General features: G+C 45.6%; 1 protein-coding gene across 1 annotated transcript in view; it reads left to right on the top strand.

Annotated features, from left to right (window-relative positions):
* Window positions 1–703: 703 nt before the first annotated feature.
* The window catches only part of ALPK2 (alpha kinase 2), a gene marked incomplete at both ends in the record, with an annotated part of 115,834 nt that continues 103,141 nt past the window's right edge, over window positions 704–13,396 (top strand). The window contains 3 exon segments of the mRNA XM_079717935.1: window positions 704–754; window positions 758–827; window positions 5,278–5,395. Of these exon segments, the coding sequence (XP_079574061.1) occupies window positions 704–754; window positions 758–827; window positions 5,278–5,395 (239 nt within the window).

Here is a 13,396-nt window from a genome sequence, read left to right as displayed (position 1 = left end):
ATAACATACCTGGTGACTAACCAAGCGTTTAATGCCGACTTGTACTGATGAATCCGCGCTTACTCAAAAATGCCAGCCCACTCGCTGCCCTCCCCGGGGCACCTGCCTGCTTCTCGGAAGGAGCAGTAGTTTCCCAGTTTCACCTGGAGAAATACCTCCCACCTGGAAATTCCTTTGTATTGAATCAGCTCCTCTTTTGGGAGGCAAATATGCACACACTTTTGGAGTCCAATAGGAAAAAAACTTTGAAAGAGGTGGCACTGGCCATAGGCTCATGCAGTTTTCCCTCTCCGTCTGGGCTGTGGCCGCCCTGCCATCCACTAGGACTTGAGATTAAAACCATGGCTGCCCTCCCTGGGGCATTGGCAACATCTGCAGACAATTTTGATGGTGACCACTTGGGGAAGGCGTGCTATCCCTTCTAGTGGGTCGAAGCCAGGGATGCTGCTAAACATCCTACAATGCCCAGGACCGCCCCCCATAACAACATTTCTGGCCGGAATGTCAGCAGTGGTGGGTGAGAAAGCCTGCCCGAGGACTCCCAACCCACCCGCCAGACTGAGTGCAACACCCAGCCAAGGGACCATGCTCCTTCTCTCCTTAAGGACCACTCATGGGGTGGTGGGGTTTCTCAAATTCCTGAGAAAAGTCAGAGACGTCCCAGAACAAATGGTGATGTTGGGGACTTTTATTTTTCAGGTTCATGTGGCATGAAAAGACGACAGACTCAGGAGGGCCCCAGAGGCGCACACTTTGATTTTTATCTACTTTGCTTTCCCAGAAAGCTCCTGAGAAGTCAGACCCTGTGCTTCGTTGCATAATATCGGGTAAGCATCTCTAGCTCATCACCCTCTGAAATCTACCTGCAGACCAGATTTTTTGGTTCACAAGGGCATTGTTAAAGCATCCCCTGGGAAAATAACCTGGGAAATTAGTTCTGAGCAACTGATTGAGCAACTCAATCCTCTATGATTTTTTTTTCTAGAAGATTTCTTTGAATACCTTTCTGGACACGTTTTAGTGATCTCCTTTACTACCCATTGTGATTCTTGGTTAGGCAACTCCCACACTGGTTCTTTTTCCGTACAATTCACTCTTTTTTGTTTTGTTGTTTTGTTTTTGTTTTTTGCACACACATATATTTATTAATCACACCTTTTGTGCAAAGTATTTAATCCTTAATAAGAATATAAATATATGTAAAAGGTATGTTTTGTTCTCTAACTTTTTTTTTTTTAAACATCTTTATTGGAGTATAATTGCTTTACAACGTTGTGTTAAGTTTCTGCTTTATAACAAAGTGAATCAGCTATATGTATACAAATATCCCCATATCCCCTCCCTCTTGTGTCTCCCTCCCACCTTCCCTATCCCGCCCCTCTAGGTGGTCACAAAGCACAGAGCTGATCTCCCTGTGCTATGAGGCTGCTTCCCACTAGCTATCTATTTTACATTTGGTAGTGTATATACATCCATGCCACTCTCTCACTTCGTCCCAGCTTCCCCTTCCCCCTCCCCGTGTCCTCAAGTCCATTCTCTACGTCTGCGTCTTTATTCCTGTCCTGCCCCTAGGTTCTTCAGAACTATTTTTTTTTTTTTTTAGAATCCACTCTTAATTTCCTGTGGTGCATGGGAATGGCATAAATAACTTCTCTTTAGACAATTTACTGAACTCTCCTTTATTACCTTTTACTGATATCCCCAGGCTGCCTAAATTCATCTCCCCACTGCTTGCCTTCTTCAGCTATGCTGGTCAGCAGTGAAAACGTTAAAACCAAGACAGACATGCCCAGTGGAGCGGAAGCAGAGGGCTGGAATTCCCCCTGACTGGAGAATAAATAACCCAGAACTCCAGAACTGGTGCCCACCGTGGGAAAAGGGATTTATTATTAAAAGAAAATAGAAGTAAAATAATTGGGTAGGGAAGTGGTATCTTGTACCTTGTGAGTTGTTTTCTTTTCTTTCTTGGATTATGTCTACCCTTGAAAACATGGAGGGCACTGATGGACTTTCCTGAGGGATGACAGAAAACTTTTTGCCCCCGATCCCTTTTTCTAAGTCCAGAGAGGAGAAGAGCCAGCCTCTGAAATGGCTGCACTTCCTTAGCCGAAGTCAAAATAAAATCTCACCTTTCAATGTGGATGTTTGGGTGTAGGACTGTGCACCCAGACTCCCCAGGCCGAGAGCACAGCCCCACCTCTTTCTTGGTGTTTGTCCATAGGCGTCCAGATAGAGGAATGGGCTCAAGTCCACTACTGAGCCTTCAGAGTAGCCCCCTGTCTCCCTAGGAAGCCCCGGTGTTTGGGTGGACCCTAACCTTGGCTACCGGCCCCCTCACACATTAGCCAGACACTTGTGAAATGTTCTGAAGGTGGCTCTCAATATGCAACCTGCAGGTAGGCTTAAAAAACAAGAGTAGGGACTTCCCTGGTGGCGCAGTGGTTAAGAATCTGCCTGCCAATGCAGGGGACAAGGGTTTGAGCCCTGGTCCAGGAAGATCCCACATGCCGCGTAGTAACTAAGTCCGTGCGCCACAACTACTGAGCCTGCGCTCTAGAGCCTGCTAACCACAACTACTGAGCCCACGTGCCACAACCACTGAAGCCTGTGCACACCTAGAGCCCGTACTGCGCAACAAGAGAAGCCACCGCAATGAGAAGCCTGCGCGCCACAACGAAGAGTAGCCCCTGCTCATCGCAACTAGAGAAAGCCCGTGTGCAGCAACGAAGACCCAATGCAGCCTAAATAAATAAATAAATAAAATTGACTCTTTAAAAAAAAAACAAGGGTAGGATTTTTGGGTGAGATTTCCAGCAAGTAGAGGGAGAAAAGAGAACCACCCACAAGGTACAAGATACCACTTCCCTGTGCAAGTCTCATTTGGGGCTGATTACTCAGCTCTATACCACACGAAGGGAAAAAACCAGTCAGCCAGTAAGAAACCAGGGGACTCAGTCAGCCCTGCTCTGGCTGAAATGAAACATTGGAGCCCAAGAGATCAGAATGAGTTCCCCAGGCTCAGCTCATGCCTACTTGATATAACGGCTTCAATAAAAGTCAGGAACACACACAAAAGGAGCAATTAAATGCTTCCTAAGAAGGAATCTGATAAAACTGATGGGAATGGGAACACAAGTCTGATAAGAACAGGCAGAAATGAAATATGATCAGCAGCTTCCTTGATAGTTTTTCAGGGAAGCTCATTTTTGGTGGTTTAGTCATTTGTTTGAAAGAGACTCAGGTAAGCGGCTGCTGGAGATGTGTCCCTGCACGCAGGTCTGTCTGCTCCTGGCACCAGGGACCAACTCTGCAGGCGCTTACCTGGAGGAGGAGGAAAGAGGTAGCGCAGCTGGGAGACCCCAAAATTAGAAGAGACATAGAGAGGAAGAGAGAGGGTCCCTGAGCCCCCCCTCAGGTCCTGTCCACGGTACAGGTCTCACTGACTTTCTTTTTTTTTTTTTTTTGCGGTACGCGGGCCTCTCACTGTTGTGGCCTCTCCCGTTGCGGAGCACAGGCTCCGGACGCGCAGGCTCAGCGGCCATGGCTCACGGGTCCAGCCGCTCCATGGCATGTGGGATCCTCCCGGACCGGGGCACGAACCCGTGTCCCCTGCATCAGCAGGCGGACTCCCAACCACTGCGCCACCAGGGAAGCCCCTCACTGACCTTCTTGTTACTCCCGCCCCTGACATTTTTAGCTCTCCCTCGTCTAAGCCTTAGGAGAACGTGGAGTTTTTCTCTTAATGATCTCTGGGGTTGCTCGCCAAAAATCCTGTGATAAGACAGAACACAAGAATGTTCTTGGGATGGATTCAGAATGGTGTATTGCTCCCAAATACTGGGCTGTCCTCCGGTATGGATGGTACATTTTATACATTTTCAATGACATGGAAGCTAGTGAGAAAGCTCGTTGGCACACACTGGAAACCTTCCTGCCCCGTCTGTCACAAGGGGAAAAAGATCCCAAGGGGTGAATGGAATTCCTGGGGGGTTTACCAGATTAGCCCCTTAGCATTACATCCGGTTAATGATCACCAGGGGAGGATGAACCCCTTCTGGGGGAGAAAGCGTAGGTCAGTTTTGTGATGATGTCACTCACATGTGCACAGTACCTGCCTGGGAAACCTACATTCCAAACTCCTTTATCCTTAGGAAGACATGGTTTTAGCTAATCTACTTTGTTCTTTCCTCTTTTGTACCATAACATGCACTCAACTCTGAGCACTGTTAAAGTATAATTTTCAAAAAGGTAAAGTCACTCCCATGCAAATACAGAGTGAATTTCAAAGATTTTATTCAATTCTTTGAATAAAGAAGGAACCAGAAAATATTAAGGCCTGGTCAAAGAACATTTGAGGAATTGAGTATTTATAGGCAACTTAATAAAGGAATGTTAGGATAAGATTGCTGCATTAGGTAAAGCACTGGTTAATGTCCTATAGGGCAATAAACCATAATTTGTGGGGTTATCTTGTCTGCTAGACAGAGATTATTTGCATCTCCATTTAATGCAAATCTACAAGCTTATATGTAACTTCACTAAATCTGGGAATTTTAATCAATAGTAATCACTGATGAAACAAAGTACATTCCCCTACATAACTCTTAGATGGATCTTTGCCCCCATGTGACACTGAAACAAGATACCATCCACATTTTTGGCTTCTTTTTAAGTTTTAGATAGTTTTTCTTAATAGCGTCTTAAGATTAGGAGCAGCATTTTTCATTTTGTCTGCCCCACTCTTGCCCCAGCACTGCATCATCTTAGGCATGTAACATGCCCAATAGTGTTTATTGAAGGATGCATTTTTAAAAAATTAATTTATTTGTTTTTGACTGTGTTGGGTCTTCGTTGCTGCATGCGGGCTTTCTCTAGTTGCGGCGAGCAGGGGCTACTCTTCGTTGCAGTGTGTGGACTTATTGTGGTGGCTTCTCTTGCTGCAGAGCACAGGCTCAGTAGCTGTGACTCACAGGCTCTAGAGCGCAGGCTCAGTAGTTGTGGCGCACGGGCTTAGTTGCTCCGCGGCATGTGGGATCTTCCCGGACCAGGGCTTGAACCCGTGTACCCTGCATTGGAGGCGGATTCTTAACCACTGCGCCACCAGGGAAGTCCAAAGGATGCATTTTTATCAATGAGAGGAAGCTTTTCTAGTTCCCCAAGTGACATATACAGCATGTTTATCCCTATTGTTTATCACCCATTCTTATTCATAGCTTTATGATTTTTTTTCTAAAGATGCCTCACATAATAAGAATATTCTTATTTCTTTATCGTCAGGTCAGCGCAAGCCAGAGGTAACTTCGTATAAGAATGGTCAAACCATAGATGAGTGTGGCATTGTCTCCAGTTGTGAATTCTTTGAGAATCAATATATTCATCTATTACATCTCTATTGGTAAGTGGATGTGCCTCTGTGGACTGTTCACTAAGATACCCGTGTTCTGTCACGTGCTGGTTACTATGAGGTACGGCCAAAAGATTGGCTCCCGTTTGGTTTTTGAGTTCTGTTGGATGCGATTAGCAGTCATCAACCAAGGCATCCAGCAATGCCTCTGCTGAGCTCTACCTGGTAACTCATCACACTCCTCTAATTTGCTGTCATGGATGGAATTACAACTTTATCTAGAATTTTACTCAAGGTGGCCCAGCCATTTTCATTCATTAAATGGGCTCTTCATTTAATCTTATTCTCTCTGGAAAGTTAAGAAGCTTCATGGGATTTCAGCATCTGCCGCCCAACATTTCTTGTGTGAGAATGGAAGGAAGGAGAAGTGATGGACCCTGACCCCATAGCAAGTTGGTGGTGGAGTTAAGGCTAGAAACTGTACCTCCTGGCTTGGTTTGAAGAAGTAGCGTGGTCCAGTATAGTGGTTTCTCATTCTTTTTCGTTTCCCCGAGAACTATGTGTTTGGATGGAATCAGGAAGCTCCGTGTGTGAAGTAGAGAAAATGAAAACTCCTCTGGTTGAAGCTGGGTGGGGAGTCTGTGCTCTTGGTCCCCAGTGCTACTGAATTGATCTTCATGTCACTTATGGTGGCTCTGAGGAGACTGAGGTCTGCAGAGCATGGTATGAAAATGACTGGTAGGCATGGATGTGTGTGCATAGCCTTGGAGCTGAAAATAACAAAGTGAAGACTTGGGTTTGCATTTTAGTTCTGCCATTTTCTGGCTGTGTGACCTTGGCCAGTTACTTAACCTCTCTGAAACTCAATCTCTTCATCCCTAAAATGGTGGCTGAGAGAATTAAATGATTTAGTGCTTGTAAAAGGCTTGTTAGAGAGTAGTTGCTCAATAAAAGCTTTCTTATCTCCTCATCTATGCTTTTGTTTCAAAGTAAGTTCAGAGGTCATTTTACTGTGGTTGAAATGCCTGACTCAACTGGCTTATGGCATATCAACCTGATAATTCCAGACATCCGTTTATTCATTCATTATTTACTTTTTAAATTATATTCATCAAGCAGCTACTATACGGCAGGCATGTTGCTTAATGCCAGGGTCGAAGTGAACAATATGAACATTGGCTACACCCTCATAAAACCTCAAGTCCATCAAGGAAGACACGTGGTAAACAAATCATGCCCTCATGCTCCAATAGACTGGGAAGCAGCCCAGCTGCCACGGCTGCCCCTCAGCCATGGATTGGACTTCCTGCCTCTTCATTCCAATTTTGCCAAGGCCTTCCCCACTCTCCTCTTTACCCCATTCAGCTTAGAATCTACCTGTACAGCTCACAGGCCGTTCTAGTTACCCATGGATCTGTCCAGCCTCAAACGTCCTCTTCTCCTTTGCACAGTCACCCCTTTGGGTGCTGATTTGCTTCTCAGGATTGATGATTGTTCAGTAGACTGTGGGCCTCCTAAAGGCAGGAACCCTCTCTGTTTCACATTAATACATTATCTATCTATCTATCTCTATCTATCCATCCATCCATCTCAAATATATATTTGTTGTTGTAGTTGTGGTTGTTAGTTTGCTTAGATCAGCATTGGCAAGTTTTTCTGTAAAGGGCCAGATGGTAAATATTTTAGGCTTTGAAGGCCAGATGGTCTCTGTCACAACTCCTCAGCTTTGCCAGCATGGTGCAAAAGCAGCCACACACGCACACACAAAAGCATGGTTGTGTTCCAATAAAACTTTATTTATAGAAGCAGTTGGGGGCCAGATTTGGCTTGTGGACCATAGTTTGCAACCCCTGGTCTAGATGACAAGATCCTTGAGAATCTACACAGAGTACTTGGTATATTTTCTACTCTTGCCTTTGTCCCTCTGAGCATGCATTACATATTTCTTGATTGATTAATTTGGGTCTTACACTAAGCTAAAATAGTATACTCACTTTTTAGCTGGAAGAGAAGCTTAATGTGTATTCTTTTACTGATGGGATACCATTTAGGAATTGAGACTTGCTATTGTTATTTGTTTTTTATACAGGACCAGGAATATAGGCAAACCCAACATTTGTAGGGTGTTAAGCAAGTTGAGGAGTAGCCATGGTGAAGCCCCAGGGTCAGGTGGGCAGATTACATGGGAGAGACCAACACAGGGAAGAGAAATTTAGCAAGGGAGCTAGTGCTGTGAAAGGGGCAGGGGGGTCCTCGTTCTCTGCTCTGAAGTCCAGCAGGGCAGTGGTTTATCGTAAAAATGAAAGGTTAAATGTGACAGAATGCACCCTTTCCAAGTTCCTGGCCTGCCCTTTTGAAAAGTAGACCCCTACTGGGAAAAAGTATTCAGGCCTAAGGCAAGGAAAATAGTAGGGCAATATAACAAAAGATGTGGCTGCATTTTTTTCTGCTTAGTAGTAAATATGTTGGATACTAATAATCTTTAAAAGTTCTGGCTTTCTACACTAGTAGTTCTGAGCTGTAGCTGCCCATGAGCAGGGCAATAAAACCCACCAATGCTTGTCCTTCACCCTTGACAAAGCCAGTCCCCAGCCAAGGTGATTCCAATGTGTTTTCCAAGATGCAAAATACTTTACATCCGAAAACATTCATCTGCAAAGGAGTTTGACTTCTACCCGTTTGTTAGGTGCTGGATAAGAAAATGGGTGGGATATTGTGCAAATGCCTTTCAAAGATTGAAAGTGAGTGTTAGTTACAATATTAGTCTTGAATTTTCTTGCTATTATCAATGCACCATAAATCACCTGATGAGCTCATAGTTTCCCAAAGAAAAGTACTTTACTTCACCTACCTGGGTTTAGTCTTTCAGTCATTCAATCTGAGTTCTTAGATATTTGAAAGCTCCTGTTTCTGTGTTTCCCAGCTTTTTCTCGTTTAATAAACCTGATCTGCAGCTCTGCTTTGAGGCCAAGAGCCCTGCTTCCATATTTATCCACATTCTTCATCTTCCCTCTTTCCTCAACCAGGTAGCACCTCTTCCCCCGTCCTTCCTGCGTTCTCCTCCTCACACCACCCTAATCTCGTACTTTGGGCAAATGAGACCACTTGGAGAGATTGATCAGTGCTGCTGTGACCTTTCCATTACCACAGGTCAAGTGTGCTTGGCAGACAAAAGCCATGGAAAGCCAAGAAAGCATTCCAAGAGAGAGAAACATCAATGATAACAGTATGGTTTGCACTGTAGCGTGACTTTTTTTTTTTTTTTTTCCCTAAAGACATAGGGGTTGGGAGGAGGGAAGAAAATGCAAATATCGATAGATGTTCTCTACCTCATAGTGAAAGCAAGTCACGAGGACGTGTATACAAATGGGGAACTGTGGTCTCTTATGAACACAATTTAAAGACACAGGCAGCAAAGCAACAGATAAAAATCGGTCCAGGAACCCACACCTAGAGAGAGAGACTCCTCTCCGCAGCAAGGAGGCCTCTTTGGATGGTCACGGTCACGTCCAGCAGTGCTGAGAGTGAGCCCTGATGACAAGTGAGGCAGAAAGGAGGGAGGCGAGGGCGTGGCCAGGGCAGGAGCGCCCACAGGGTTAGAGGGATGGGGAAGCAGCCCCTTTTGCCCTCTCATCAGCTCAGCCCTGGAACTGGCTGGGCTGGAGGCGGGCCCTGCAGAAGGCCTGGTGGGGACAGTGGCCGGGAGAACTGCACAGTCATCACAAGCCAGTCTGCTCATATGAGTATGGGTTGCACAGGGCGCCCCAAATTCGTGTTCACCTGGAACCTCAGAAAGTGACCTTGTTTGGAAATAGGGTCTTTGCAGATGTAATTATTTAAATGAAGATGAGATCATACTTAGATTAATATGGGTCCTGACTGGTATCCTTATAAAGAGAGAAAACGGAAAACTGGTATCCTTATAAAGACGCAGACGGAGTGGGGAAACGGCCATGTGAAGACAGGCAGAGACTGGAGCGATGCAGCTGTGAGGTGAGGAAAGCCCAGGATTGCCAGCGGCCCCCCGAGGCTGGGAAGGGGCAAAAGGAGAGACTCTTCCAGAGAGCCTTCAGAGGGAGCGCGGTCCTGCTGAGACCTTGAGTTTGGACTTGCGGCCTCCAGAGCTGTGAAGGAACAACTTTTTGTTTTATGCTATTCTCTTTGCGGTAGCTTGTTATGCCGGCTCTAGGAAACTAATACGTGATGTGTCTGAGCATTCTAAAAAAATGCTGCTATTTACCTACCTTGGCATAGGGCTGACCAGCTTTACCTGATAACATAGAGCTGGTTCCCAAGAAGATACCAGCTGAGTTCATCCAGGCAACCTGGGAGGCATCTGTAGTCAAAGGGCAAAGAACGTTTTTCCAACTCTACCATAACTGGGTATTGATTGCTCAAGATTTTGAAGGAAAAAAATCAATATGAAGATTTCCTGGGTCACTTATGTTTTTGCCCCCAGGGAACACCTGACCATGTCTGGAGACTTTTTTTTTTTTTTTTTTTTTTGCGGTACGCGGGCCTCTCACTGTTGTGACCTCTCCCGTTGCGGAGCACAGGCTCCAGACGCGCAGGCCCAGCAGCCATGGCTCACGGGCCCAGCTGCTCCGCGGCATGTGGGATCCTCCCGGACCGGGGCACGAACCTGTGTCCCCTGCATAGGCAGGCGGACTCTCAACCACTGCACCACCAGGGAAGCCCATGGAGACATTTTTGATTGTCACAGCTGGGAAGGGGTGCTACTGGCATCCAGGGGGTAGAGGCCAAGGATGCTGCTGAATGTTTGACATTGCCCAGGGCAACACCCCACAGCAAAGAACCATCCATTCTATAATGCCAGCAGTGCTGAGGTTGAGAAACGGTGTAATAAACCACCACAAAACAAAACAGAGTGCCCTGAAACAGCAGCAGCTGATTATTTCTCACGAATCTGTGGGCTGGCAGTGGTTCTTCTCCTGGAGTTGCCTGGCCCACTCATGCTCACTCATGGACTTGAGTCAGTCTGGGGATTGGCTGGTCTGGAAGGTCCAAGAAGGTTTCACCAACAGGTCTGGCAGTTGATGCTGGCTGTTGGCTGGGCTGCCTCAGTTCTCCTCCACGTAGACTCTTACCCTCAAGTTGGCTGGAACTGGCTTCCTATGTGTCGGTCTCAGGGGAGCAATCCAGGAGGAGGCTGCAAGCCCTCTTGAGCTCCTTCACAACACCATCCTCTGGGCCAAAGCAAGTCACAGGGCCAGACCAGATTCAAGAGGCAGGAAGAGAGATGCCACCTCTTAAAGAGTGGACTAGGAATGTCACATTGCAACAGGGTGTACATAACTGGATGAGAGGAATTAGTGGCCGCATTTTGTAATCTACTGTAACCATAAGAGTTTAAAATAAGCTTTGCTGCTTGTGAGCTGTGTGGCATCGAGCAAGTCAGTTAACTTCTCTGAGCTTCAGTTTCTTCATCCGTAAAATGAGTGTTTGTGATGATGTATTGAGATGATTCACGCAAAATGATCAGTGAAGTGTGCAGGTCGGTGCAACAAATATTAGTTGTTACTAATTATCACTTCCTGAAAGTCTTGTGTTCCCAGAATTACTCTGAAAGAATGACTCTGTCTTAGCATATAATACCAGGTGTGTTTAGAGCTAGAATAATTTTATATGAATAGTTTTGAAAATGTTAGAATCAATGGAGAATTTTGAAAGACAAGAAGGAAATGGATATTTAACAGGAGAGCTGTAACCCAGACACAGGGTTGAAGATGTTTTTGTCATACGTGTTTATACTCCAAACCTGTTTGGATGGTTTTTAGAAGGTGGAATCTGTGACTTTAGTGAAGTCTCGGCCTTCTCAGTTATTCCTCACATCTGGATGGACAGACAGACGCCAGGAGTCTTGGGACGCTGTTATATTCCTGAAGCCACTCTGGTTTGTAGCTGGCAGAAGCTTGTTCATAAGTGCTTGTTGTCTGAGCCAAAGACTTTGGCCTCTGGAGGGACCCTCAGCCTCCTTCTCTACCCAGGGAAACACAGATTCTTTCCCAAACATCTAAAAAACATGCGTTGCTGGTTATAAATGAGGCTGGGCAAATGAGTAGTGGTGAATCCGTTAAGAATATCTCCATTCCTGGAAGAAACACCTCAAGGCACGCATCCTGCTAAAGGTAGAAGTGTTACCATCTACTTCACTTACAAAGGACAGGAGATTATATCCACCCTTGAAAGCAAGGATTTGAAGCCAGGTTGTCTGGATTTAGATCCCAGATCTACCTCTTACAAGCTGTATCATCTTGGGCAAGTTACTTAACCTCTCTGGGCCTCCACTTCCTCACTTGCAAAATGGGGATAAAGATAGTACCTCCTCTATAGGGTTGGCACAGGGATTAAATCAACACATGCAAATAATTTAGAATACTCTATAAATAATAGTTACTTTGTGCCATCTGAACGTGTTCCTCACACTGAACTATAATTTTGGAACTGATTAAAAACAAGACAATTTAGAGGTAAGAAAGGTAGCTTAATAAAAAGGAATGAAATAGTGCCATTTGCAGAGATGTGGTAAGTCAGAAAGAGAAAAACAAATATTGTATAACATCACTTATATGTGGAATCTAGAAAAATGGTACAGGTGAACTTATTCACAATGCAGAAATAGAGACACAGAGGTAGAGAACAAACGTATGGATACCAAGGGGGAAAGAGGGTGGGATGAATTGGGAGATTGGGGTTGACATATATACACTATTGATACTATGTATAAAATAGATAACTAATGAGAACCTACTGTATAGCTCAGGGAACCCTACTCAGTGCTCTGTGACGACCTAAATGGGAAGGAAATCTAAAAAAGAGGGGATATATGTATACGTATAGCTGATTCACTTTGCTGTACAGCAGAAACTAACACAACATTGTAAAGCAACTATAGTCTAATAAAAATTAACTTAAAAAAAAAAGAAAGGTAGCTTAGTTTGGCAGTGTCTTTCCTCTCTGCTATTTGCCTCTTGGAGGATAAAATATAATTAACACGTTTGATCAAGGACTCACTGGGTAGAAATAAAGATGACTGAATCTTGCTATTGCTATGTCTTGGCTAAGAGGGAAAAGGCATTTCATGCAAGGTCAGAAAGCATTTTGTGAACTTCGTGTTCCCGTGAGCTTAAGTAGGTGTCACAAGTCTTAAGGAGGAGTGGTAGAGCTTTCTGGCACCAGGAAGGCCTCTGTGTTCCCAACACAGAGCTGGGATGGGCTCCTGCGGCATTCTGCCTGAATGAATTCAGCCGATATGCTTTGTGGCCATTCCTCAGGCCACTGCCTGGAACATTTCTGGAGTGAGTCCCAAGGGTCTGACGAGAAACACCCATTTGGTCCCCAGGATGATAGGTCCGTGCTGATAATCTGCTGCCCATTGTCACATTCCGGTTTTCACTTTGGTAGGTAAGTGTCTCAGTGGAGTGGATGGTGATGGGGACCACACCATGGGACACTCAGCTTTTCCTGGGTGCTCGCTCATCCTTTCCTGGGGACCAGACTGGGGCGGTTGCTCCCACCATGGTGCTGACTCTCAGGGCAGATCTATGCTAGTCTGGGGGCAGGTGACAGGTCAGTCCCAGAGCCCCTTCCCAGATGGTGGGACAGCCAGAGAAAGATGCACTGGTCACTGGAAATTGGACACACGCTGAATGGCTCTGGAAAGGCCATTCCGTCGACACCTTCTGAGAACTTAGAGAGGACCAATAACATGAGGGAAGTTTTTGGGCCAACTGGGGTTCAGTCTCACTTTGTAATCACAGAATCATGGGCTGACATTTCTGAGGACTGAAAAGATAGAGAGAGAAAGCGGGGGTCGGTGCGGGGAGAGAGGACAAGCTCTCTGGTGTCTCTTCTCATAAAGGCACTAATCCTGTCATGAGAGCCCCACCTAATCACCTCCCAAAGGCCCCGTTTCCAAATACCATCATATTGGGAGTTAGGGCTTCAACATATAAATTTTAGGGGGACACAGTTCAGTCTACAGGATTGCCCCAGATATGGAAGGTGTCCCAGCCATGTGCAGGGACAGGC

This window comes from Hyperoodon ampullatus, assembly GCF_949752795.1.
Source record: "Hyperoodon ampullatus genome assembly, chromosome: 13".
Lineage (NCBI taxonomy): Eukaryota > Metazoa > Chordata > Mammalia > Artiodactyla > Ziphiidae > Hyperoodon > Hyperoodon ampullatus.
This window is presented reverse-complemented; position numbering and strand designations above follow the sequence as displayed.